Source organism: Crocuta crocuta, unplaced genomic scaffold, assembly GCF_008692635.1.
Source record: "Crocuta crocuta isolate KB4526 unplaced genomic scaffold, BGI_CrCroc_1.0 scaffold125, whole genome shotgun sequence".
NCBI lineage: Eukaryota > Metazoa > Chordata > Mammalia > Carnivora > Hyaenidae > Crocuta > Crocuta crocuta.
In genome coordinates, this window is record NW_027531143.1 from 8,040,055 (window position 1) to 8,065,580 (window position 25,526).

Consider the following 25,526-nt stretch of genomic DNA (forward strand, 5'->3'; position numbering starts at 1 on the left):
TGTGGGGAGGATGTGACTCCCTTGAAAAAGGCAGACGGTGGCTTGATTGGAGAGTGTTGGAGGAAGTATATGGAAAGAACAGACATATATAGAGAGAGAATATATGTACACACATAATTTTTATGCTAAAGAATTTTCAAGCCTTTTTAATTCAGAGAAAAACTTGCCATGAAAGTACAGCCCTATTACCTCCAAAATTACAGGAATCCACCAGGGACAACAATCCCTTCAGAGGTGGACTGTAAACTGGAATAACTTTTTTTGTACCAGCAAACTACCCCAAAATACTAACGTTTTCTAAAACTTCAGTATATCTACTGAATAACTTACCAGTGGGTAATTAAAAAGAAAATTCATTGTTAGCAGTGCATTTATTAAGAACATTTACCACATGGAAGGGCTCTGTGCCTCAAGGGGCCGGGAGTAACCCTGTGTGCCTACTAGGTAGGAAGGTTAATTTGCATGTTATCTCCCTGAACACTCAGCACTCTGTGTACTGTCAGCTGCTTTTGAAATGAGGAAATGGGTTCAGAGAGGTTTAAGTTGCTGCCCTGAGGTCACCCACAGAAACTATTGTAGATCCAAGATTTCACCTCAGGTCTTTCGAGTTTCCAAAATCTTTACTCTCACCACATTGCTACACTGACAAGAGATCTAATTCACTGTCACTGCCCTTGAATCAGTTTCCTGACCTAGAGAAGTTTCCTTCGTTTCAAAAAGTGGAGAAGACATACATGTACATAAATAGCTGTAATTGGTGATGCACATGTTATGGATCGATATAATAGTATTATTTTTTATAAACATATGGTTTAAAAAATAAACAGTAAGTAAATTCCTATCAAACCCTGTAGGGGATGAAATGGTGGCAATAGGGGACTCCACGTATCTCAAATTTTAATGTGCAAATGAAACACCAGGGGATCCAGAGACTTAGATTTTCCATTTCTTAAAAGCCATAAGTACAGCAAGAATTGCTTATACTCATTATAAAACCTCAAATTTCAACACCTGGAGTCATTATTATAAACCTCATTATGTTAAATAATAAGACTTCAGTGTCTCAAGGCTATCTTCATTTAGCCCTTGACACAAAATTAAAAATTAACAAATCCGTTTTCTTTACCAAAAAAAGTTTGCTTTGAGAAAACCTTTATTGCACATCATTAAATTCATTTCTATTTGAATAAATAGTGCACAAAACAAAGATACATGTTGTAAAAATCCCTGAAATTCCAATCAGCAGTATCCAAGGAAAGGAGACTTTGTTCTTTGTCTTTTAAGGCACACATTTTCTACTTATTTTTAAGTTATGAGCAAATTGTTTTTTTTTAAGGTTTGCTTTTTTTAAAGTACTTCAATGTTTATTTTTGAGAGAGCATGTGCACATGCACACACTAGTGGGGGAGGGGCAGAGACTCTTAAGAGGACAGAGGATCCTTAAAGAGGGCACTTCACTGACTGCAGAGAGCCTGAGATAGGGCTTGAACTCACAGACTGTGAGATCATGACCAGAGTCAAAATCGAGAGTCAGACGCTTAACTTACTGAGCGACCCATGCACCCCAAGAGAATTTAAAATGCAATGATTAGGGATGCCTGGGTGGCTCAGTTGGTTGAGCTACTGACTCTTGATTTTGGTTCAGGTCAGGATCCCAGGGATTGAGCCCCACATCAAGCCCCACAGTTAAGCCCCAAGTCAAGCCCCACGCTGAGCATGGAGCCTGCTTAAGATTCTTACTTTCTCTGCCTCTGCCCTTCTCCCTCATGCTCCCTCACTCTCGTGCTCTCTCTCTGATAAAAAATAAAATAAAATAAAATAAAATAAATAAAATAAAATAAATAAAGTAATTACTGATATATATCAACCACCTCCCCTCTCTCTCACAGATGAACCCCAGAGTGGTCAAGAGCAGAGTTAGTGAGTTTTATGAAGTCAGAGCAGGCATTGTTCTCCACTGATGACACAATCAATCCAGTCAAAATAGCTGGAAGCAAGAGTATAAGAGCTAAAGAGGGGGGTGGAGAGCATATTCTAAAGCAAAGGCAAAATAAACAAGAAATAATAACCCAATGGCTTCTCTCATCAAATTAGTTTAAAAAAATAAACCCCAATATAAAGCTGCAAACGACATTAAATATTGCTTTCAAAAATATAAATTGTTCTTGATGAATTAGAGCTATTGGTTTGCTCAAAGTAATAGTCTTCAAACATACTATACCTGATCTTAAAATATCCATACAGTTTCTCAACTCAGATATATATTACATATCCCTCTAGAGCACAGATTAGCCTGATAGCTACTTTTTACAACAGCAGAATATTGAAACCGGAGGGTCGTCTTCTAATCTGTATTTTCCAGAATTGGGTAGATCTTTGCATTCTGCTATAAATGTGCGAAGTTCAGTCTCTGGGAAGCCATCTTGTTGGTAATGCTACATAGAATTAAAAAAAAAAATGTTCTCATGAATAAGTCCCTTGAAAACAGCTTTATTCCACATCCAAAATGGATCATTTGTCAAGCGAGGGCATCTTTCTAAAGGGATAGTTCAGTCACTTTCAAGTATTTTCAGGAAGATGTAGCCACTAGAGACATTCTTAGGTTTAGCTAATGGAAAGTGGGCCTAGAATTCTGCAGTGTCCTACTGGGCTCTCTTTTGTGGGTCTGGCTCAATCCAAAATGGGCATACTGAATCTGAGTCTGAGCCATCCTTCCAGGAAGAATCCATTCTGGACACCCTCTTGGAGTGTCTCTTTCAGACAAGTCGAAGGGTCCTATGTTAGCATCTGTTCGGGATCTAAGATCTCTAGAGCATATCCTGACCAGAGAGGATCAGCCATCACTTGCCCACCTGACAGGTGCTTTGAGCCCATGGGAAGGAGGTAAGCATCTAAACTGTGAGTCTCAGACCAAGAGTTGTCAACTAATATTACTACCTTTGAGACGTTGGCTATCACCCTTGAATAACATGTAGTTCTCTGCATGCAGAGATGAAGGCAGTGAATTTTTAGAGCACAGTGGGGAGGGATTTGGACATGTACAACTATACTCTTTCCCAGTGGCCTTGGTGACTCTAAGCACACATCTGCCAAGCAAGTATTGAGGACAGTCAGTTCCTGAAATCTAATTCAGTAAAAATGAAGTTGTGGCCCTGGCTTCAGCAGCAAGGTATTCATAATTATTAACTCATCAACTCCTGCTAACCCTCTCTGTATCCCTGGGGCCATTTCTATAACATCATGTTTCATTACCTTCTCATACCCAGAAAGCTCCCAAGTGGAAGTATCTATGTCAGTGGTATACCTAATAGTATAAGGTTATCAGAAATTTAAATATATAGATGGATATTTAGCCTACTTTTCCATATTTCAAAGGGCTGATACTAATTTTAAAATATCCCATGTAAGGGACAATATAAATAACAGCTTTTCAACTCAGCTTTTCTGATACATCTAAAGTTTACATGGCTAGTACCTGACATGTCAATCCCTTCAGTCTTTTGGAGATCAGGCCCCTAGGATGGTCCCAGGCAGGTCCTTGCCAAGAGTCACAGTATACTCCAAACCAAGAGGTCAATTTTTCTTTATGAAAATTGGATTTTAAATGGTCCCCATCAAATTTTGAATTGCCATATGTTTCACTTACCCAATGCCTACTAGTCTTTATAATTCTAATACAAGTTTAGAAATCTTGTTTGAAAAAAAGTACGACTTAGAGACAAAACCTAAAATATACTACAAATTCAAATTCTTCATTTCTGTTTCTCAATATCTAAAGCTGAAGCCTTTCTTTTCTACCTTGAAAAAATTAACATTCTAGCTGTTCTCCTCCTTCTTAGGTACCATATTTCATTGCCATTCTACAAGTTCTGGAAAAATGCTGCTCCTTGTGGCTCTTGATGAACCTACCTTAATTGTTTCATATGTATCAGTGATCAGCGCAATGAAAAGACTTAAAATCATATATATAAAGAGGCTGATAAATGAGTAGAGGTAAATTCTGCTAAACAGCCAGACCAAGTAACTTTTTTGTTGCATTTTTGCAAATGTGGCAAACATATCATCTCCATTTATCAGAGAGAAAAGGCACTCAGAGACCATGTTCAGAGAACGGAACTGGAAAAAGAGAAGAGAAAAAGTTCACTTTATTTCATGTTCCTTCCTGTTGGAGACTTTGTTCATGACACTATATTAAAACTAACAGACCACATATCCCAAGTTACCCTTGCAAACTATGTAGTGAATCTGCGGTTAACTACAAGCATTTGCTATGTGATACACGAAACCTGTATAATGCCTACTGTTTTTCCCAGGACAAGCAGCACCTTCTTCATGTTCCCCTTAATGGGAGCAGCCTGAATTGAAGCTGCTGGTCTACACCCTCAATGCTTTTCTGAGTCAAGTCTTACCATTCCCCCTACCGACATGGAAAGAGATCCTAGAAACACTTATGCAGAGACACCCAAGTCCCAACCATACACATTCATACTTCTTATTTTAAAGTTCATTCCATTTAGGATAATGGTATTATAATTAAGAGCGACTCTGGTAACAAAAAATTCATATATTTCTTCAAGTTCCTCCCTATACTACATTTTTAATAAAATCACATTTCCAAAAGTCTTGCCTAAAGAGCTTACTCTAGTCTTGCCTAATAAGTTTACTCTAATATATAGTGATAAATCAAATTGACTTATCATGACCTAATAGTGCTAAAAAGAAAAAAAAAAAGAACCACATAATTATCTGATATATTCCACAACAGGAGGTGTGGTAGCTGAGTGAATCAATTATTCTTTCAAGTCAGTCACACCTTACCCATTTACAAACATGGCACTTAGATATACCACCTTTGACATTTTCAGGCTGAGTCACAAAATAGAAGGAGCTCATTTTAAAAGGATAACTGGCACGATTTTAGAGCTTAGCAGTAACAGGAAAAAGTTGTTTATTGGTACCTTATCATGGTAAGGCCCCAGCACAATCCATCCACAGAAGCAATAGCCTAAATAAATCATAGCGGCACAGCAACAGAACCTGATGACATTGGGCAGTGCTGCCTGAAGGGTCAGAATAAGGAGCTAGGAAAGTAAGAGAGGCCATTAGAATCCCCTTGTCCCTCAGCCAAAGCAGTGCAATAACTCTGAAAGATAGAAATACCAACAGCATGGAGATCCATGGAATCCTTACATTGTACTTCTGAAAGAAACCGAGGTATCGAATGACGCCAAGCCACACAAGCATGGTGGACGTCCCAAGAAGTATGCTACAGACGTCATAACTTGTTAGACTCTAAAACAGAGTGGAAAAAAAATAACCAGATTATTTAGTAGAAATTCATTAGGACAAAAAATATTTTGGTGGTGGGGCTGACAGGACTCGGGCAGTGTTCTAGGTGCTAAGGACAAAGAAGTGAACAAAGAGACAAAATTTCCTTCCCTCATGAAGGCTTGCATTCTAGTGGTGGTGAGTGGGGTGGGGAGAGATAATAGAAATAAATTAATGAAACCTTCAATATATTAGCTGGCAGTAAGTGCTGAGAAGAAAATTTGGGGGATGGGAAAAAGAATGGCTTTAGGGTTGCCTTTTAAATGGAGCTGCATTTGAACAAAGACCCGAGGGGAGTGAGAGAGTGCAAGCCAAGCAAACAGCTAGGAGAGGGGTGTTCCAGGCACAGAGACTAGCAAATGCAAAGGCCCCATAGCAGGAGGTTGCCTCCAAGGATGGGATGGAGAGTCCATCTGGAGTGAGCAATGAGGGAGAGTACAGAGTCATAGAGGTAAAGGGGTGGGTAGTTTTGGGCCTCATGGGTAATTTAACAACTTTGTATTTTACTCTGATAGGCTGGGGAGATTTGAAAGCTCTGAACAGGGTATGATTCCATTTGGCTGCTATGGTTAAGTGCAGACTGTTGGGAGAGGGAGAAGGCAATTGCAATGATATAGATGAGAGCTGATAGTGGCTTAGACTAGGTTGGTAATGGTAGAGGTGATGAGGTGATTTTTAACGGTAGATTGCTAGGATTTCCTCTTGGGTTAGATGGAGGGAAGAGGGGAACAGTAAAAGAGAAGAGTCAAAGATAAATCTATGACCTTTGTCTTAAGCAACTGAAAAGAACTGCCATTAACTGAAGTTAAAAAAGCCATCGAGAAGCAGGTTTGGACTGTGGAGGTAGAGACTGAGATTTGGGGAGTTCTGTTTTTCGTTATTTTTTTAAATTCAAGTTGGTTAACATATAGTGTAGTCTTGGCTTCAGGAGTAAGACCCAGTGATTCATCTCTTACATATGCTTACATATGACACCCAGTGCTCATCCAGAGAAGTGTCCTCCTTAATGCTCATCACCCATTTAACCTACCCCCTACCCACCTCTTCTCTGGCAACCCTCAGCTTGTTCTCTGTATTTAAGAGTCTCTTATGGTTTGCTTCCCTCTGTGTTTTTATCATATTTTTCCTTCTCTTCCCCTATGTTCATCTGTGATGTTTCTCAAATTCCACATATAAGTGAAATCATATGGTATCTGTCTTTGACTGACTTATTTCACTTAGCATAATACCCTCCAGTTCTATCCACATTGTTGCAAATGGCAAGATTTCATTCATTTTCACTGCCAAGTAGTATTCTATTGGATATATACACCACATAATATGTTAAATTTGAGGGCCCAAGTAGACGTCCAAGTGATATGAAAATGACAGCTGGATATTTGAGACAAGTTCAGAGAAGAATTCCAAGCTGAAGATACAGATTTAGAAATCACTGGCAGAGAGGTACTATCTAAAGCCATGGGACATGATGAGATCACCAAGACTGTAGCAGAAAAGAAAATATGTCCAAGCACTGCACCTTGAGGCACTGTCACTTTAACAGGCTAGAGAGATGAGAAGGAACCAGCAAAGAAAGTCAGAAGACCAGCCCATGATTTAGGATGGAAACCAGGTAAATGATAGCTCAGGGGAAAAGTGCATCAACAAAGAGGGAAGGTTTGCAATGTTAGAATCTGCTGATAGGTCAAGATGAGGATAAATAATGAATTATTGGACTCAGCAACACTGGAGGTCATTGGAAGGAACATTTTCTGTAGAGTGGTAGGGCAGCTGGATTGGGGTAGATCTAACAGAGAATAGGAGGAACAGAATTAGAAACAAGGTTAACTATTCTTAAGGTCTTTTGCTATGTAAAGGGGGGCCAAAAAATAGAGAAGTAGCTGGATAGAGAATAGGTTGAGATTTTGTCTCTTACAAAGGAGAAAGAACATGCTATTGGGAATGGCACAGTAGAAAATGGGAAACTGATTATGCATGGGGAAAAGGAAGAAGAAAAGCTGGAGCTAAGTGCTTAGGTAAGCAGGGGATGTTGGCATCGGGAAGGCACGTGGGGCTGGCCATTGAGAGTAGCCAAAATTATATATGCACAGAAACAGAAAAAGCAGAGTGTATGAACACTGATGCTATAGGTAGATAAGTGAAGTGGAGCCTTGTGGAATTTCTATTTTTTTTCCTGTGGATTTTGTGAAATAGGAACAAAGGTCATAAACTGAGGTGAGGATGGGAGAGGGGTTTGAGAGTGTCCAGAAGAAAGAAAAATGTGAAATGATTGCCTAAAAGATGGGGGAGTGAATGGCCTAGAAAAATGTAGAAAGATTGCAGGACACCATTAAGAGCTCAATGAGGTTAATGATAGCTGAGGTTGGTAAAAATAAAGATTTGCTGCCTATCACTTGTGCTTTCTTTTTTTTTTTTTTAATTTTTTTTTAATTTATTTTTGAGAGAGAGATAGAGACAGCATGAGCAGGGGAGGGTCAGAGAGAGAGGGGACACAGAATCCGAAACAGGCTCCAGGCTCTGAGCTAGCTTTCAGCACAGAGCCCGATGCGGGGCTCGAACCTACAAACCGTGAGATCATGACCTGAGCCGAAGTCGGTCGCTTAACCGACTGAGCCACCCAGGTGCCCCAGTATCAGTTTTTTTTTTTTAATTTGATTTTTGCTTTGGGGAAAGGTTGATCCTAGGCTGAGTTAAGCTTAACTTAAAACAGAGCACCCTGCAGCTTATCAACGGGGAAAGAAAGAAAAAGACAGCAGCTATAAGCACTCACGTAGTGGTACCTTGGCTTCACTTTCACCCCCAGCCCTACTCTTTTTATTCTTGCTGAAGATTCTAGCATTTCTTGTGAAAACAACAAAAAAAAACGACCTCTTACCATCGTTACCTTGGGACATGTAAGAATTCCCAGGTGTACCCCAGAGCTCAGATTTGATCAGTGTAACATGGAGTATTTTTACCAGGTACCCAAATGATTCTGACTCAGAGGCTGATGTATACCTTTGAAAAACTCCACCTAAGAGATTTCCTGACTAGATTTAAGAAACTTACTGTTATCGATTTTAAGTTTACTTGACACAATGTTTGAAAGAAATCATTTTCTCTGCGAATTCTCACATTCTGGAAAAATATTAGTGCCAATCTGATACTGACAATGGCATAAATAGTAAAAAACAAAACAAAACACACAACAACAACAAAAATACACTTTACCTTAGCTTGGATTTCCATTTTCAAAACTGACCCAATAATTGTCAATATGTCACTAATAATAATCATGATGTACCATCCATTGACGAATTCCATTTGATCAGAAACAGAAACTTCCTTCTTGTAATGGAGGAGGAAAAAATTGACAAATTCCTTTAGGGAAAAGAAGGTAGTCACAGTGAATTTCTTGGTCACTCACAATGTCCACAGCATTCCTAGGAAGCAGCAACCCCTACCTGCTGAAGCTGAAGTCCTGTAATCACAGATCGAAGGCACAGGATTAACGAAGTCAAGCATGTCAGAATAACAAAGGCATCAAAGATCATCATGTAGTGAGTGTTCTTCTGAACTGGAAGGAAAGAGCATTACCTGCTTATGCTGTGGGACATTAATATGGTGACCTCTACTTCTTTGTTTTCTTTTCTTTTCAATTTTTAGCCTGGTTTCTTTTAATGCCTGCATGGCACACCAAAGTATAGATGTATACTCTTCATAAAGACACTCAGATTGTCATCTGTTTTTTCCTGCTACAAACAATTCTTCAAGTCCTCTCTGTGCATGGGTGCAAGTAATTCTTTAGGTGAATGAATATCTAAAGGTGAAATTGTTGGGGTAAGGCATCTGCATATTTCTAAAAGAGAAATTCTAAGCAACTGCCCTTCCAAAAGATCATACCAGTTTACATGCCTACACATATCTCCATGTCTTCTCCACCATTGTATATTAATAATCTTATATTTTTGCCGATCAAAAGAGCAAATCTCATTCCCAATGACTTGAAACACCATTTTTGTCAGGTATCAAATTACTATAGGTATTCAAGTACCATCTCTTACCCCTTTGATGTTTTTGTGTGTTTTAATGTATAAAACAAATACCTCTCATTAGTGTTTTATTGGCTACTCTTGCCTGTTTTTTTCCTTCATATATTCTTGAGGATCTGATTGTTAAATTCCAATAAAAATCCTACTGGTAGTTTTTTTGGGTGGGGGGGATCATGTTAAATTTATAAATTAATTTAGGGAGAATTGGCATAAACGTGATGTTAAATCTCTTGTCCAAAAATATGATGTGTTTCCCATTGATTCAAGTCTTTTTGTTTCCTTCATAAGCATTTTCAAATTTTATCTAAACCCTTCACGCTGCTTTTTAGAGTAATTTAGATAATTCAGACATTCTTTCCAAAAGACAACAAAGAAAAAAGGCCCTGATAAGTGTTCTTCCCATTAGTATGTAAAGAAAGTTAAAAGTCCTTTTGAAAATTACTGTCACCACCAGTAAGAGATATTTAATTGTAAGCCTGTGGCCTTTTGTTCTTAATACAGTAAGCCTTCCTGCATATCCTATTAAAATATACTTATCTGGGTATAAAATGTTTACCAAGAACCCACTATGTGGCAGGTGTTTTTCTAGATCCTGAGAACAGAAGTGAACAACACGGGCCCCCAACCTTGTGGAACTTCTCTTCTACTGCAGGGAGACATGCAGGGATGTAAACAAGTACATGAACAAAACACTTTCAGACAGGAGTAAGCGCTACCAAGAAAAGAAAGCATCATAGCCGTGGTAGTGCTATGTCACCCACAGTCCTAAGTACTTTGTAGGTATCACCTCATTTGATCCTCACGGCAACCCCAACGAGGGTGTGCGTGTGTGATTATCCCCACTGGACAGGTGAGAAACTGGAGCACAGAGAGGTCATGGAAACTCGCCCGAGGTGACGTAGCCAGCACATGGCAGAACCAGGATTCAAACCTTTGCAGTCTGTCTCAGGCACCTGCCACTCTAGATTAGTGATACGTGGCAGCCCTTGGGCACTGTTGGAAATGCACACTCCGGCCCCACCCTAGACCCGTTGAATCAGAAACTGCACTTTCACAAGCTCTCGTAGATGACACTAGAGCTCAAGAACCACTGGTCTAGAAGCAGCACACCGCTGGTGTGGGTGGTGGAGGGGAATAGGCTCGTTCATGCAGCATGGTAAGGGCCAGCAGGTCTCAGGGGAGACCTGAGTGACAAGACTGCTCCTGACTGATAAAAAAGTAACAAGCACTTAAGATTGGTTCTGTAATGGGGCACCGGGGTGGCTCAGTCAGTTAAGCATCAGACTCTTGATTTCGGCTCAGGCCACCATCTCATGGTTCATGGCTCACAGTGCAGAGCCTGCTTGGGATTCTCTTCCCTTCCCTTATCTCTCTTTGCTCTCCCCAGCTCATGTGTGCATTCTCTTTCTCTCAGAATAAACTAACTTAAAAAAAATCCATTAAAAAACCACAGTTCTGTAATGAAGCATCCCATTAATACTGGCCAAGGGGCATCTAATTATTACTAAAATGTCCAAGTCTACTTTAGAAAAGCTTAAAAACTAAAAAACAAGCATTTGAGAGAAAGCCTGTGTGCTAGATACTTTCATATGCTCTCATGCTCCCTATTCTAAAGTTTGTGAAGTACTGTAGTGTTTACAGAGGACAAAACAACCTTGTGCTGCAAATAATTTCGTCATTGAAATGAAATTGTGATTTAAGAGCCTCGTGTATTTGAAGCTACCTAATAGTGAGAAATACTAGAATGAAGAAATTTCGTATCATTTATTCGTTTAAAATTTTTTTTTAATATTTATTTATTTTTGAGAGAAAGAAACAGAGTGTGAGCAGGGGAGAGGCAGAGAGAGGGAGACACAGAATCTGAAGCAGGCTCCAGGCTTTGAGTTGTTAGCACAGAGACCGTCATGGGGCTCGAACCCATGAACTGTGAGATCATGACCTGAGCTGAAGTCAAATGCTCAACTGACTGAGCCACCCAGGTGCCCCTCATATCATTTATTCTTCGTATCTTATTACTGCTTCTGAACTGTGTGAATCAACCCGCAGGTACCCCTAAAACAATTATTTTCCAAGTATGGTGTGAGTAAAGATGACCTGCACATTCCCAGGCCCCACTCTAGACCTGGGATGGCCTTGCAGGGAGCTAGGGTGATTCTTCTGCTCACTAGAATCTGAGAACCCCCGACCTAATCATTAAGTCCAGTACAACATACCAAAGGGGCTAGAAAATGAGATAGATAAATTCTTCCCAGTCCATTTTCTGGTTCAGCCCCAAAATTCTCAATGGTACTCAGTCTACACCTGAATTCATGTCCATATTTCCAAGAACATACCCTTTCTTCATTTAGTCTTTTTAACCTAGATAGTAGATATTTAACTTGCAGGATGCTTCAGGGTCAAATCCTTCCTGATGTCTCCCTGGCTGTATGACCAGGGGCACCAAGATTCACTTCTAAGCCTTAGATTCTTCATTTGCATAAATAGGGGTGCTGCCTATCTCAAGGGTATTTTAAAAATATTAAAACAATGTTGCACATTTGGGTGGCTTAGTTAAGCACCCAACTTCAGCTCAGTTCATGATCTCATGGTCCCTGAGTTCAAGCCCTGTGTCGGGCTCTGTGCCTAGAGCCTGCTTCAGATTTTGTGTCTTCCTCTCTCTCTGCCCCTCCACTGCTCATCCTCTCTCTCTCAAAGATTAACAAATATTTAAAAAAATAATAAAAATAAAAATATTAAAATATACAAGGAAGCTGTTATATAGTAAGCACTCAATAAATATTAGGTCAGGTATATGTGATTTTTTGCTGGGGGGCTGTGTGCATTTTGGTAAGAACTGGGCCAGTGAGGGCACATGTAGATCATGACCTGAGATGAAACTAAGTCATGCAGAAGTCAGTAAAAGTCATCTCAATTACTAATAATGTATGTATCATCTGGAACATCAGATACCTACAACAAGTTGATCTTTTTGCAGAGAATTAGGGACTTGGCAATGCTTCAATTGTTCCCTTTGATGCTCCACATATCCTAATAATTTCATAACGCTTTTATTTAACAACCATTTGAAAAGTAGTAAAAGTCATCACTTACTTGATCCCGATACATGCCAGTCTTTACATTCTCTGATGGAAATGTCGTTATCTAAACTTATCTTAATTCTTCCACTATGGGCCTTGTTGTCAAATGTTATCTGTGAAGAACAGGAAAAGGGTAAAAAACATACCTATAGCTTTCGAAGCCAGGATGTCGCTATGCATCAATTAGGAAACAGATCTATCAAGGTGACAGGATGCCCACTCAGATTCTCATCCCCGAGTCAATGTCAACTCTGTTCAACTTTGGGAAGAGCTCTTTATTTCTCTGTGAAATGGCAAGGTTGAGCAAGGTCTTCTGTTGAGAACTTTTAGTCTCTAAAATCCTGTATTTCTAGGATAGTATTCCAGCCGTGGACAACTTATAAAACAAGAGAACTTCTCTCTCCTCACTCTAAGTACCTCCAGGTGCCCTACTCCCATGAGCAAGAGCTGCTCCAAGTGTGCGTTTCCCTCCCTCCCTCCCTAGGGACCCAGCTAGGGATAGTTTTGTTTTTGTTTATTCATTTTGAGAGAGAGAGCGCATGCGACCAGGTGAGGGGCAGAGAGAGGGAAAGAGAGAATCCCAAGTAAGCTTTCCACTGTCAGCACACAGCCCGATGTGAGGCTTGAACTCACAAGCTGTGAGATCATGACCTGAGCCAAAACCAAGAGTCGGACACTTAAGTGACTATCCCAGGCGCCCCAAGGGATAGTTTGGTAGTGCTGTTGCAGTTCTTATAAACACAGAGGCTCATTATTTGAGGCTTGAGACATTTCAAATAGAGCTTCTCTGATTTTCATTCTGGGCCCAAGTTTCTTATTGAAAAAGGATGTGGTGACAGGGAGTCGACAGCCATGCCTTGCTTCAAGGATCATCACGCAGGCACCAAGCAGGACAAAGCCATGCCAGAACCCCTTCCCCGGTCCCACTGTCCTCCCTTCCTGCTCTCTCCCCTGTCCCCACATGGACACAAGGAAAGCACGGCAAGGAGATCAGGTGCGGGTTTTGCCGGTTTTGTTTTGTTTTGTTTTGTTTTTAGTGCTTCCTGACTCAAGTCCTGAAGAAAAAACATTCTTTCAAAAGTCTGTCATTTAAATGACTTTCACTGAAGCTTTTTTGTGTGGGGTAACCAGACATTACTGCAGACGTAAGGCTTCAGATAAATTTTGTGGGTCTGATCACGCTGTTTCTCTTCATGCTGGCTGTCAACTTCTTTCCTTGACAAGCGGCTAAGGGTGCTGTCAGGGTCTGCCTAGCTCCACGGCCGCCCCAGGACCTGGCCGTTGGCCTCACATAAGAAAGAGGCTTCGTATTATTTGAATGAGTCAGAAATCTTTGCCAAGGAGAATCCATGCTTTTCCCACACAGAGAGTCTCAGGATCTTACAAATAGTAAGTGCTCACCAACTATCTGCTGAGGGAATATACTTTGGTTTCATGACAATCACATATCAGTAGGGTTCACAGGAAGTGGAATTCTTTAAACAGAGAAGAAAAAAATAATGGATGGGATTAAGAACAGAGTAGATATCACAGAAAAAAAGAGTAGTGAATTTGAAAACATAACAATAGAAACTTCCAAATGAAACAGAAAAAATACTGGAAAATAAAACAAAAAAGTAGAGCATTAGTGAGCTGTGAGAAAATTTCAAGTGACCCAAATATACGTGGAATTAGAATCTCTGACTGGAGGAGGAAGGAGAAGAGACAAAAAATACTTGAAGAAGTGATGTTTAAGAAATGTCAAATATAATGGAAACTATAAACCTACAGAACCAATGCTCGATAAACTCCAAATACAAGAAACATGAAGAAAATTACACTAAGATGTATCACCGTCAGAGAGAGAAAGAAAATTTTTGTAAATTTGTTTAATGTTTATTTATTTTGAGACAGAGAGAGACAGAGCATGAACAGGGGAGGAGCAGAAAGCGGGAGACACAGAATTGGAAGCAGACTCCAGGCTCTGAGCTGTCAGCACAAAGCCCAATGCAGGGCTCAAACTCACAAACCATGAGATCATGACCTGAGCTGAAGTTGGATGCTTAACCGACTGAGCCACCCAGGTGCTCCTAGAGAAATTTTTAAAGCAGCCAGGGAGCAGAGGGAACACATCCACTGGAGAGGAAAAAGATGAAGATCACAGCATGTTTCTCATCAGAAACAATGTAAGCTAGAAGAAGAGCAACAACATCTTTAAAGTATTGGAGAGAAACAGTCAACCCAGAACTCCATACCCAGTGAAACTATTTTTAAAAACGAAGATGATATACTTTTTTAGGCATACAAAAGCCTTTCAGCAGACCTGCACTATAAAAAATGTTAGGGGTGCCTGGGTGGTTCAGTCAGTTGAGCATGAGACTCTTGATTTAGGCTCAGGTCATGATCCCATGATCGTGGGATTGAGCCCCACAGCAGGCTCCACACTGAGTGGAGACTGCGTGGGATTCTCTTTCTCTCTCCCTCTGTCCCTCTTGTCTGCTTGCATGTTCCTGCTCTCTCTCTAAAATAAAAAATTAAAAAATTAAAAAAACCAACCAATAAGAACAACACATGTTAAAGGAAGCCCTTCAGACAGACGGAAGCTGATCTGAGGTAGAAACCTGGAGCTACACAACAGAACGAAGCATGCTGGAAATGGTAACTTCATGGGCCAATGTTCTTTTTTTTTCCTTATTATTTAAGTTGCCTTAAAAGATAACTGTTTATGGGGTGCATGGGTGGCTCAGGAACTTGAGCACCCAACTTCAGCTCAGGTCATGATCGCATAGCTCCAACTCATACCCAACTTCAGCTCAGGTCATGATCTCATGGCTCTGTCTGTGAGTTGGAGCCCCACACTGGGCTTGTTGCTGTCAGTGTGGAGCCCATTTCAGATCCTCTTCCCCTCCCCTGCTCGTGCTCTCTTAAATGGTAAACATGAAGAGAAAGGTAATCGTTTAAATAAAAACTATTAACAGTGTATTGTATAGTTTATAACACAACTGGAAGTAAATTGTGTGACAACATAAAAGCCAAGATAGAAGAAATGGAAATATAATATGGTAAGATTCCTATACTCTACATGCAGAGGTATAACATCACTTGAAGGCAGACTATAACTGTTTGTTTATTTATGTATTTATTTAGAGAGCACACATGTGCGTGTGCACACATACACGTGTGTGTGCACACATAAGCAGGAGTGGGACAGAGAGGGAGGGAGAGAGAGAATTCCAAGCAGGCTTCATACCTATCCCAGAGCCCAATGCAGGGCTCAATCCCATAACCTTAGGATCATCACCCAAGCCAAAATCAAGAGTTGGACACTTAACTGACTGAACCACCCAAGCACCCCTAGACTGTAATAATTTAAATATATGTACTGTAAACCCTAAAATAATACAGCAAAACATTACAGCTAATAAGCTAACAAATTAGCTAAAATAGTATCCAAAAATATACTTGCTCCAGGTAGAACCCAGGCAGAAAAAGAGAGAAACCATATTAATAATCACATGTAATTTAAATGGTCTAAGCACCCCAATGAAAAGGTATAGATTATGAAGTTGGACAAAAAAGCAAGACTCAACTCTATGCTGCCTAATTAAAAGAAAGCTGGAGTGGTTATAGTCACACCAAACCAAAGTAGATTTTAAAGCAAAGAATTAATATTGGGGTAAAAAGTACCATTTCATAATGATGTAGGAGTCAGTTCATCAGGTGTACACAAGAATCCTAGATGCTTGTGCTCCTAATAAAGAACCTCAGAATACATGATGCAAGAATGCATTAAACTGCTGTGAGTGAGTGCCAGTGCACTGCTTTTACATTCTCACCAAATCACAGATATACACAGAAAAGGTCTCATAAATATCTGTTGCATGAATTAAATATCTCCTATATACCAAATACTTAGGGAGGTCCTTTATATATCTCATATCTATGAATTATACCAGATGGATGGATGGATGGATGGATGGATTAGATAGATAGATAGATAGATAGATAGATAGATAGATAGATAGATAGTTTAGATAGCTGTGGCAATAACTTTGGTAGGCAGGTGGGCATTAATTCTGTTTTACAAACAAGAAAACTGGGACTCAAACCAATTAAGTAATTTGCCTAAAGTTACATAGCTACTAACTGGTGAACTATAATTAAAATCTAGGCTTGCCTGATTCCAAAGCCCCTACATTTTAAATTAGGCATATACTGCCCCAGTTCATGTTTACTTAAACCATAAAGTTGCACTAATTGCTTTTATTATTAAACTACCCTGTATAGAGTATAAGTTCTACTACAGTTCTGTGAAACACACCACCAAATCCACCAAGCACAGGCAGAGCTTGGGATGAATATGCAATAATGGCAAAAATAAAGTATCTGCATGTGACTAACAGGCCAGGTAGGTCTCACCACTGTACTGAGTCATGGGAAAGGGTCTGCATTTTACAGACGTTTCTTCATTCATTCCACAAATAAATCTGAGTCACCTACTATGTTCTTTGAGGGATGAAAAAAATTAGTAGAGTGATTCCTGCTCTCAAGGAGCTTTCAATCTAGCAGAGTTGATGATAAAAATCTAGACAATCCTAAAACAAAGGAGAAGGTGGGTGAGCCCTTACAAAACATAAAAACAAAACCAAAATAAAACTCTGGAGTTCCAAGCACAGAAAGTGTCCCTAAATGAAGCATCACAAAAATGGTCTCTGAAGAAGGTGTCAGTTGAACTGAGCCTTAAGGATTATAAAACTTCTGAAAAGTACCATTTCTCAGTTCAAGAGTGGTGCAGGACTGGGGTGCCTGGGTGGCTCAGTCAGTTCAGTGTCTGGCTCTGGCTCAGGTCATGATCTCACTATTCGTGGGTTCGAGCCCTGAGTCAGGCTCTGTGCTGACAACTCAGAGCCTGAAGCCTACTTTGGATTCTGTGTCTCCCTCTCTCTGTCCCTCCCTCCCTTGCACCCTGTCTCTGTGTCTCAAAAATAAAAAAAATGTTTTAAAAAAGTAAAAAAAAAAAAGAAAAGAGTGGTGCAGGAGGTGGTAAGGGAGAGGAGAAAGAAGAGACAAGACTGTGGGTAAATAATAGCTCAATTTAAACAAACTCAAGTAATATTGAAAATTTATAACCTCTTGGTTAATATTAGGATCAAAATGTGTAGCCTAACTCAAAATAGTTTCATAGTATTTGTGCTTTTTCCTTTAAATGATATGCATAACTATTAATTATACTACATTCTGAATTTTTTTTAAACTTGATTTTTCATAGCCTGTTGTTGCATATCATGGACACAGCTCTGGTACAAACTACTGCTGAAGTCATAGTAATCTGGACTGAGTGAAGGCAAGGTGTACTGAATGCTGTTCAGCCTATGCCCCATATAGCATTGGGCTCCTGATCCTGAGCCTCATGATATGACGAACTCACATGGCAAGCATCTCACGTTCTCCGGAGAGCATTAAAAGTCCCGTTTGCAACTGGCACATACAGAACAGAGATGTGATAGGTGGGCCGAAGGGGGAGAAAACTGAGCATTCAGAGGTAGCCCAAGGAAGGCACTGTGAACAGTAACCCAAAAGCTGCACACATCTACGGCAAGGAGACTGGAGACTCAGCAGCAAGAACCCTTGGCAATGGCCGTACGCAGTCAGCCCCAGATTGCCAAGAGCCAACTGCATGGGACCTCCAAGTCTCTGCTCCTTTTGTCTTTGAACACCCACTCTGTGCCAGGCACCGTTCTTGGGACTGGAGACATTGCACTGAACAAGGCGAGGTCCCGGCCCTCACAGAACTTACGCTGAGGTACAGAAGGTAGATAATTAACAAGTAAACAGGTTACCGTAACAAAATAGGGCCAGCTACCCCAATGCTTCCCCTCTGCACATTCAAGTGGGAACATCCTCTATATTTGATCATGCTTCAATACAAGTAGATGAAACATGTAACTAAATCAAACAGTTTTCCTTCAGATGGGGCCAGATTCAGCCCAGCCCACACTTACAGTCAGAGTAAAATCATAACAGTCAGGGAGCTCGTGATGACGAATAGTCTGCAGATTAATGGCCTTCAGTTTAAACTGCAGCTCCACTGTTAGGAGTCTAGGGAACAGAGGAGGCTTTAGTGCGGTGAAAACATGCACACACAAACACAAATTACACTCCCATCTACCTCCCTCACCTGTGAAAGTCCAGTGTTAAGTTGAGCTTATTTTCTTCCAGTGTTCCAATGTGAAAAGGTTCATTGGGCTCTACAAAGAAACATTCTGCCATAGAAAGGAACAAAACATTCTGTACATAGCCTAAAACAAGTAAGTAAAACTGCATCTTGAAAGGAGAATACATTTAAGACTCAATTATTCAGATTCTACTATTTTTCTGAATTAAGATTTAAGAGCTAAAAGTCAAAACCACTTGGTTACAATGAGTTATTTGTTTTTCAAGACACAAGTAGATGCAACATTTCTGGAGTGGGTGGAGGGCACTAGACCTGAATTCCATCTTCCTAGTATTCTCTAGAATGCTATCTTCCTGCCTGCCTCTGTAAGGCTAAATTTTGGATCCCTTCTCCCTTTTTGGTATCCTAAGCATAAGTTTGAAGAACTTGAAGTGCTTACAACAATATTTTCTAGGTTTAAAGGATCTATTTTTCAAATACTATTTTTCCTCTATACTAGACTATACTTTAGAAAAAAAAAAAAAAAAGTGAGACATGGGGCACCTGGGTGGCTGAGTCAGTTAAGCCCCTGACTCTTGATTTTGGCTCAGGTCATGATCTCACAGTTCATGAGTTTGAGCCCCATATCAGGCTCCATACTGACAGTATGGAGCCTGCTTGAGATTCTCTTTCTCTTACTCTCTCTCTGCCCCTCCCCTGATTGCTCTCACTCTCTCTCTCAAACTAAAAAAATAAACTAAAAATAAAGGGGAGGGGAACAGCATTTTAGAAGGTTTCACTAAATCTGTACTGTAATCCTTTACTATCCCTCTCCAAAAAAATCTCCCAGTGACCACTGTTAAAAGTATCTGAAAAGTTAATGTTTTAGGTACACACTCTAAATAGAACTTCGCTAATAAGAATAAGCCACTGTATTTTAAATTCTGGCTCTGGGGGCACCTGGGTGGCTCAGTTGGTTAAGCGTCTGACTTCGGCTCAGGTCATGATCTCGCAGTTCATGGGTTCGAGCCCCACGTCAGGCTCTGTGCTGACAGCTAGCTCACAGCCTGGAGCCTGTTTCAGATTCTGTATCTCCCTCTCTTTCTGACCCTCCCCTGTTCATGCTGTCTCTCTCTCTCTCAGAAATAAATAAAACATAAAAAAAATTTTTTTTTAATTTTCTGGTTTCTCCCGGAAATGACCCACAAAGATACTAAGCGGTGGAGTGCAGTTGAGGGGAGGGAGTTTTATACACATTGCCAATTTGCAAATACAATGTCTTCCAAGGATAGTATAAGTCTATTTCACTGGCTTAGCCAGCATAAGAGGCAGTGGAATATAGAGGCCAAGGATACAATGGCTAAGAGCACAGTCTGGGTCAGATTTCAGTGCTGCCTCTTACTGGCTCCATCTGGAATATATCACTTAACTCTCTCTGAGCCATACTTTGGTCTTCTATAAAATGAGGATAATAATACATCTTGCCTTATTGGTCTCTTGTTGCTTCTACAAAAAAATTACGAGGGGCACCTAGGTGGCTCAGTCAGTTAAGGGTCCGACTTTGGTTCAGGTCATGACCTCGCAGCTTGTGAGTTCAAGCCCTGTGTCAGGCTCTGAGCTGTCAGCTCAGAGCCTGGAGCCTGCTTTGGATTCTGTGTCTCCCTCTCTCTCTGCCCCTCCCCTGCTCTCTCTCTCTCTCTCTCAAAAATAAATATATGTTAAAAAAATTTTTTTAAAAATTACGAGTTGGAAGTAAAGGGCTTGGGACAGTACCTGATATATAACTCCTACATAGTTTCTCACTACGACCTAACAGTACAGACCAAATCAACATTTTCAGGGATGAAATTGCTAACTTTAAGTATAAATCAAGGAGTTAAAACATAGAAGCTCTAGTTTTTTGAAGAGAATCACCAGTCTCCATCTCTGGATCAATGTCAAAGGTATCATTTCCAGGACAGATGTTTCCTTGCTTGTAGAAGTGCTGACAGATCGCCATAGCAGACTGCTCTGTACCCTTGTTCTCGTATGCATGATTCCCCACTGAGATACTACGTAGCTGCAAGTACTTGAACAGAGAAAGAGAAACAGAGAATGAGAATACCAGCCAGGCAGAAATGAAGCCATGATTCCCTACTCAGACAATCTTTGAAATGGGCAGGTCCCACCCTTTCTGGAGGGAAACACTCACATTCACGTTGATGTACATAGTACGTGACGTGCTAATGTACACCAGGACGGCAGACAGAAAAAGCACTCCAGTCTCACTTCTGTGACTGTGGGCAAGTCATAAACTTTCTGAGCCTTTGGTTCCTTGTCTACAAAATTAAAGGCTTAACTCACGTCATCTCTGCAGTTCTTTCCTTCTTAAAAGAACTAGGTTTGGGAACTGATTTGTGCATTCAGCGTGAATACTAACTTTATCTTTGAACTATTTCTCGTAAGATCAGAGCTCCACTTTGCTGCTGTAACATAGGAAGGGGGATACAGCTGTTCCAAGCTAACATGTGAAACTTAAAAAATAGTTTCATATTTATCTTTGCAAGAACAGTTTAGTCACGTTCACAGCAATATTCCCTCATCCTGGGGAGTCCTCTAAACAAACAAACAAAAAATATAAATTTACCAATGAGAAGCTTATGATACTTTGGAACAATCATCAACTTAGACTCTGAATGGATTTCTGTAGAAGAAAAAAAGTGCTTCAGAGCTTATTATGAACAATGCTGTTTGGAGCAATCAGTGATACAAAGATGGGGATATGGTAGCCATCTCCTGGATTTAGTGGGACACACAGATAAATAATTCTACTAAAAAAAATGCATGTGAAACATGCTAAAATCAGTGAAAGAAATCATTTACAATCTGGGCCTGGGGGTGAGCTGGGCCTTGTCCAGGCCACCAAGAGCAGCATTTTACCAGACCCGAGGCATGGTTCTCAGCTCTTATTGAACTCAGCTTCCCACAGTGCTTTCCCTTTCACAGGACACTTTCTCCCCTTGACTTCTGGGACACAGGCACTCTGTCTTAGTCTCCTTGGCCAAATCCTGCTCTTGCCAACCTCTGTCAGAGTGCCCCTGGATTCCTCGGACACAGTGCCCAGTCCTCGACTTCTCCATCCACATTCTTCCCATAAGTGATCTCAACCAGCCCCAGGGTGAAACACTATCTGTATGTCGATGACCTCCAAATCCAAAGATCTCCAGACCTTTCCACCCAATCCCATACATGGGTAGCAGTCTGCCTGCACGACACCTCTGGTGTTGTAAATGTGCCAACAGAAAACCAGCTTCTTCCATGAAAATGTCTTTCTCAATCAGTGACTCCCTAAGCCAATCAGCCTCACAGGCCAAAACTTAGAAATGACCCTTTACTCTCTTTTTCTCATACTCCACTTCCGGCCTAACTGAAAGTCATGCATTACTTTCAAATTACCTCCCAAATCTGACTGTCTCTCATCGCCTTGTCCACATCACCTCATCTTTCACCCCGACAAACTGAATATCTTCTGTGGTCTTCCTGCTTCCCGTCGGCCTCTCACCACAGTCCAGCCTCCATAGAGAACTCACAGGACTGGTGGGGTGCCTGGGGGCTCAGTCGGTTGAATGTTCGACTCTTGATTTTAGCTCAGGTCATGATCTCAGGGTCATGGGATCGAGTCCCATGATGGGCTCTGCACTGACAGTGTGTAGTAGCCTGCTTGGGATTCTCTTGCTCCCTCTCTCTCTGACCATCCCCCATTCTCTCTGTGTCAAAATAAATAAATAAACTTAAAAAAAAAATAAGAATGCACAGGACAGGACTGTTACAGGAATAAGTGAATTAAATTCATGAAAAGCCCTTAGGACAGTGATACCCAAAACACGAACCTGTTCTAGACTCTGTTCATGCTGTGCCTTCTCCCTGAAGGGCTCCTCCCTGAGATGGCTGCAGCCTGCCCCACCCCCCACACTCTGGTGTGTCCTGACACCTGTCACTTGCCAGAGAGGCCTTTTCTGACCACCTCCACTCATTCACTCTGCCTGCTGCTGCTGCTTCTTTTTTTTTTTCTTACAGTACACTTACATGTACTTATAACCAACTGACAAACGTATCCTTATTTACTTATTTACTGCCTATCTTTCCCTATTAGAATAGGACTTCCTTGACTTTGTCTATTTGCTCACTGTAGTATCCATGTATCAAAAACACTATCTGATACACAACAGATGCTAAATACTTGAGGGAATAAATATTAGCCTTTGCTAATATTAGAGTATCTCCCCCACTGAAAGCCCTCCTATAGCTTCCAGTCTCTCTGAGAATAAATTCCAAAGCTCCTTTCCAGAGCCTGTAAAGCCCTGAGAGACGTAGCCCAGCCACACTCCCCTCCTTGGTACTTTCTCAAACATGCTAAATGTATTCCGGCTTCAAGAGCCTTTGCTGTTACTACTCCTTCAGCCTGGGATATTCTTCCCCAGACTACAAGTCCTCAGGGAGCCCTTTTTTGATCACCTTGAAGAAACTGTTAATATTCTTGTGCTACTTAATTTTACTCCATAGCACTCATTACTATCTGAAATCAAATAATTTGGGTTAAAACTTACTAAAATCCACCTCCATCGGGGCACCTGGGTAGTTCAGTCAGCTCAGGTCATGATCTCAAAGTTCATGGTTCAAGCCCCACATCGGGCTCTGTGCTGACAGTGCAGAGCCTGGAGCCTGCTTCAGATTCTGAGTCTCCCTCACTCTCTGCCCCTCCCCATTCATGCTCTCTCTCTTTCTCTCTCTCTCAAAAATAAATGAACATTACATTTTTTTAAAAAACCCACCTCTTTCATTAGAATGTAAATTCCACAGGGCAAGAAATTTATCAGGGCTACCGCTCTAATCCCAGCACTTAAAACAGTAGTAGGCATAGGGTAGGTGCTCAAATATTTGTCAAATTCAGGATAAGGTAAACAATATTCTAATACAACAGCTGCTCCTCATTTACGAGAGCTCCTGTATTCACAGTGAGACGGGAAACTGCTACAACGGGGTTCGTAACTGCAGCATCAAGCTCTCTGTTGGCGGTGGGACTGGGAAAAGGAGCCAGAAATCCATGGTAATAAAAGTAAGCTGCAGACGTCGGTAAGTAGCATCGCATCCTACATGTAGGGGGCAAATAGTATAATGTGGAGATAGTCAGTTTTGAGGTTTTCGTTTTCTACTCGAGGCAGTAAGTGTATTAAGCCTTGCTAACGCTACTCTGAGCCACATTGGTAGTTTTGTTTTGGGACTGGGAAGGGGTAAAAGGTAAATAGTCCATTAAATGAAAACGAAGGTAAAAGGTATTGAGTGTGGTAAAGTCCGAGGTAGACCAGCGTGCCAGCAGTGGGGTGGGGGGTGGGGGGATGGGAAAGAAAGTTGGAGAGACAAGTAGGGTCTTGAAGCAGAGTCACACAAGTACGGGCCCTTCTGAGTGTCCACTGTCTGCGAGCCAATCCTCACAGGAATTACCTAAAGATCTGAACCTCCTGACCCCAGAAACTTGTACATCTTGAACTCTGGAAGACCCTGAGACATAAAAAAAGCAAAGTGTGGGGCTGTAGGTAACCTGCTCACATAAGATAGGCTATGGCCAGAGTGCCCTGCTGTCCTTCTAAGGCTCTTTGTGGAAGTCTGTGCAAGAGCTGGATGGTCAGAGGCAAGGGGCAGGACTGTGTCCAGCGAAGAGGCAGCCCTGGGGCTAGAGTCAGAGCACGGGGGCAGGAATGTGGTGGGCGACTATGGCTGGAAGGCGGGTGACCTGCTGGAGTGACCCATGGGGCCCCCAAGTGGCTGTGGCCTCTGTGGGGCTTTAATGAGGCAGGGCCTCTGTCACTTACCTCTGCAGCTCTGCCTTGACAGAGGAATTTTTCACACAGATCCAGAATCCTGTGTAATAACTTATTCAACCTCCTTCTATTATTACAGTTTTCTGGCCATTTTACGCAATCCAAGGGTTAACAGAAAGCCTTGGTGCCGTAAATACGTATTTTGTTCTGGCTACCTGCTACCTCGCTGGGCAGAGACTATCTCTAGATAATGAGGCGCCATGATTGCACTTTAATAATTTTTTACTTTTCTTGGCAGTTAAGCAATGTTACAATGAAATCATTGTCATGTAGGACACAGAGGCCTTAATTTTTAAATGAACCTTCAGATGCTAGTGGCTATATACGCTCTGCAAAGTTAATATGGTCATTATTGGTTAAGAGCCCCTAAAAGTATACACTCTGAAGACTTAATGAGTACTTACAACCAGGGCCACAGCTCGTAATTTTAAACCCCTGAAACACTCATCTCAGCCCCTAGCTCTGATTCTTCTCATGAAGTCTTTAAAGCTTCCGTCTCTCTGAAACTAAGCAATAAGATTTTCTCAAGTTTTAGTTTCATAGAAGTTTGATGGTGATATTTTAAAAAATAATTTAAAAATGGTTTTATACCTATCATCACCGAAGTGTTCACCCTTCTACAGTGCAACGTCAGTTTTCAGTATACACAATGCCAACAATTTCACAGTCTGTTCTTTCTCCCAAGAACGCAAATACTTGATTTACCTGGTTTACTGCAAAGATGATCTGATCGTATACATCACTTTGCGTGTAGACTGCATAAGTGTCATCCATTCGGTCCACATATCCTTTTAAGAAGAGGTGTTTGAATGCTATAGTGTTCTCTTCCTTGAAAGCTACAACCATCTGGTTACTTAGTCCAAAAAAGACCAGCTTCAAAGGATAAAAAAGGAAAAGAGGGTGAAAAACCAATGAAATAAAAGGTCTCCATGTAATGACCAACTTATCTATTCCAGATTCAATGTTTAATTAATCCTGAATATATTCAATAGAAATTAAAGTTTTGGTAACTGTAAGTTAATTTGACCTTAAAGAGAAAGTGGGCTTCTAGTTTTAAAATGGAAGAAAAGCTATGTGCATAACTTGGGTGAGGGCAGAG

At 40.9% G+C, this 25,526-nt stretch overlaps 1 protein-coding gene across 2 annotated transcripts in view; it reads right to left on the reverse strand.

Moving 5' to 3' along the window:
* Positions 1-2,117: 2,117 nt before the first annotated feature.
* MCOLN3 (mucolipin TRP cation channel 3) overlaps positions 2,118-25,526 on the reverse strand; it is a 27,026-nt gene continuing 3,617 nt past the window's right edge. The window contains exons 2-12 of one of the 2 annotated variants that reach the window (XM_077771078.1): positions 25,133-25,300; positions 20,484-20,637; positions 18,594-18,678; positions 18,418-18,514; positions 12,450-12,549; positions 8,772-8,884; positions 8,539-8,688; positions 5,191-5,292; positions 4,959-5,081; positions 3,910-4,116; positions 2,118-2,435 (exon numbers count right to left, since the gene is read on the reverse strand). In XM_077771078.1, coding sequence (XP_077627204.1) covers positions 2,301-2,435; positions 3,910-4,116; positions 4,959-5,081; positions 5,191-5,292; positions 8,539-8,688; positions 8,772-8,884; positions 12,450-12,549; positions 18,418-18,514; positions 18,594-18,678; positions 20,484-20,637; positions 25,133-25,300 — 1,434 coding nt within the window. In that variant the 3' untranslated portion in view covers positions 2,118-2,300. The remainder of the gene's footprint in view (positions 2,436-3,909; positions 4,117-4,958; positions 5,082-5,190; positions 5,293-8,538; positions 8,689-8,771; positions 8,885-12,449; positions 12,550-18,417; positions 18,515-18,593; positions 18,679-20,483; positions 20,638-25,132; positions 25,301-25,526) is intronic. The other variant, XM_077771079.1, reaches the window with a different exon arrangement.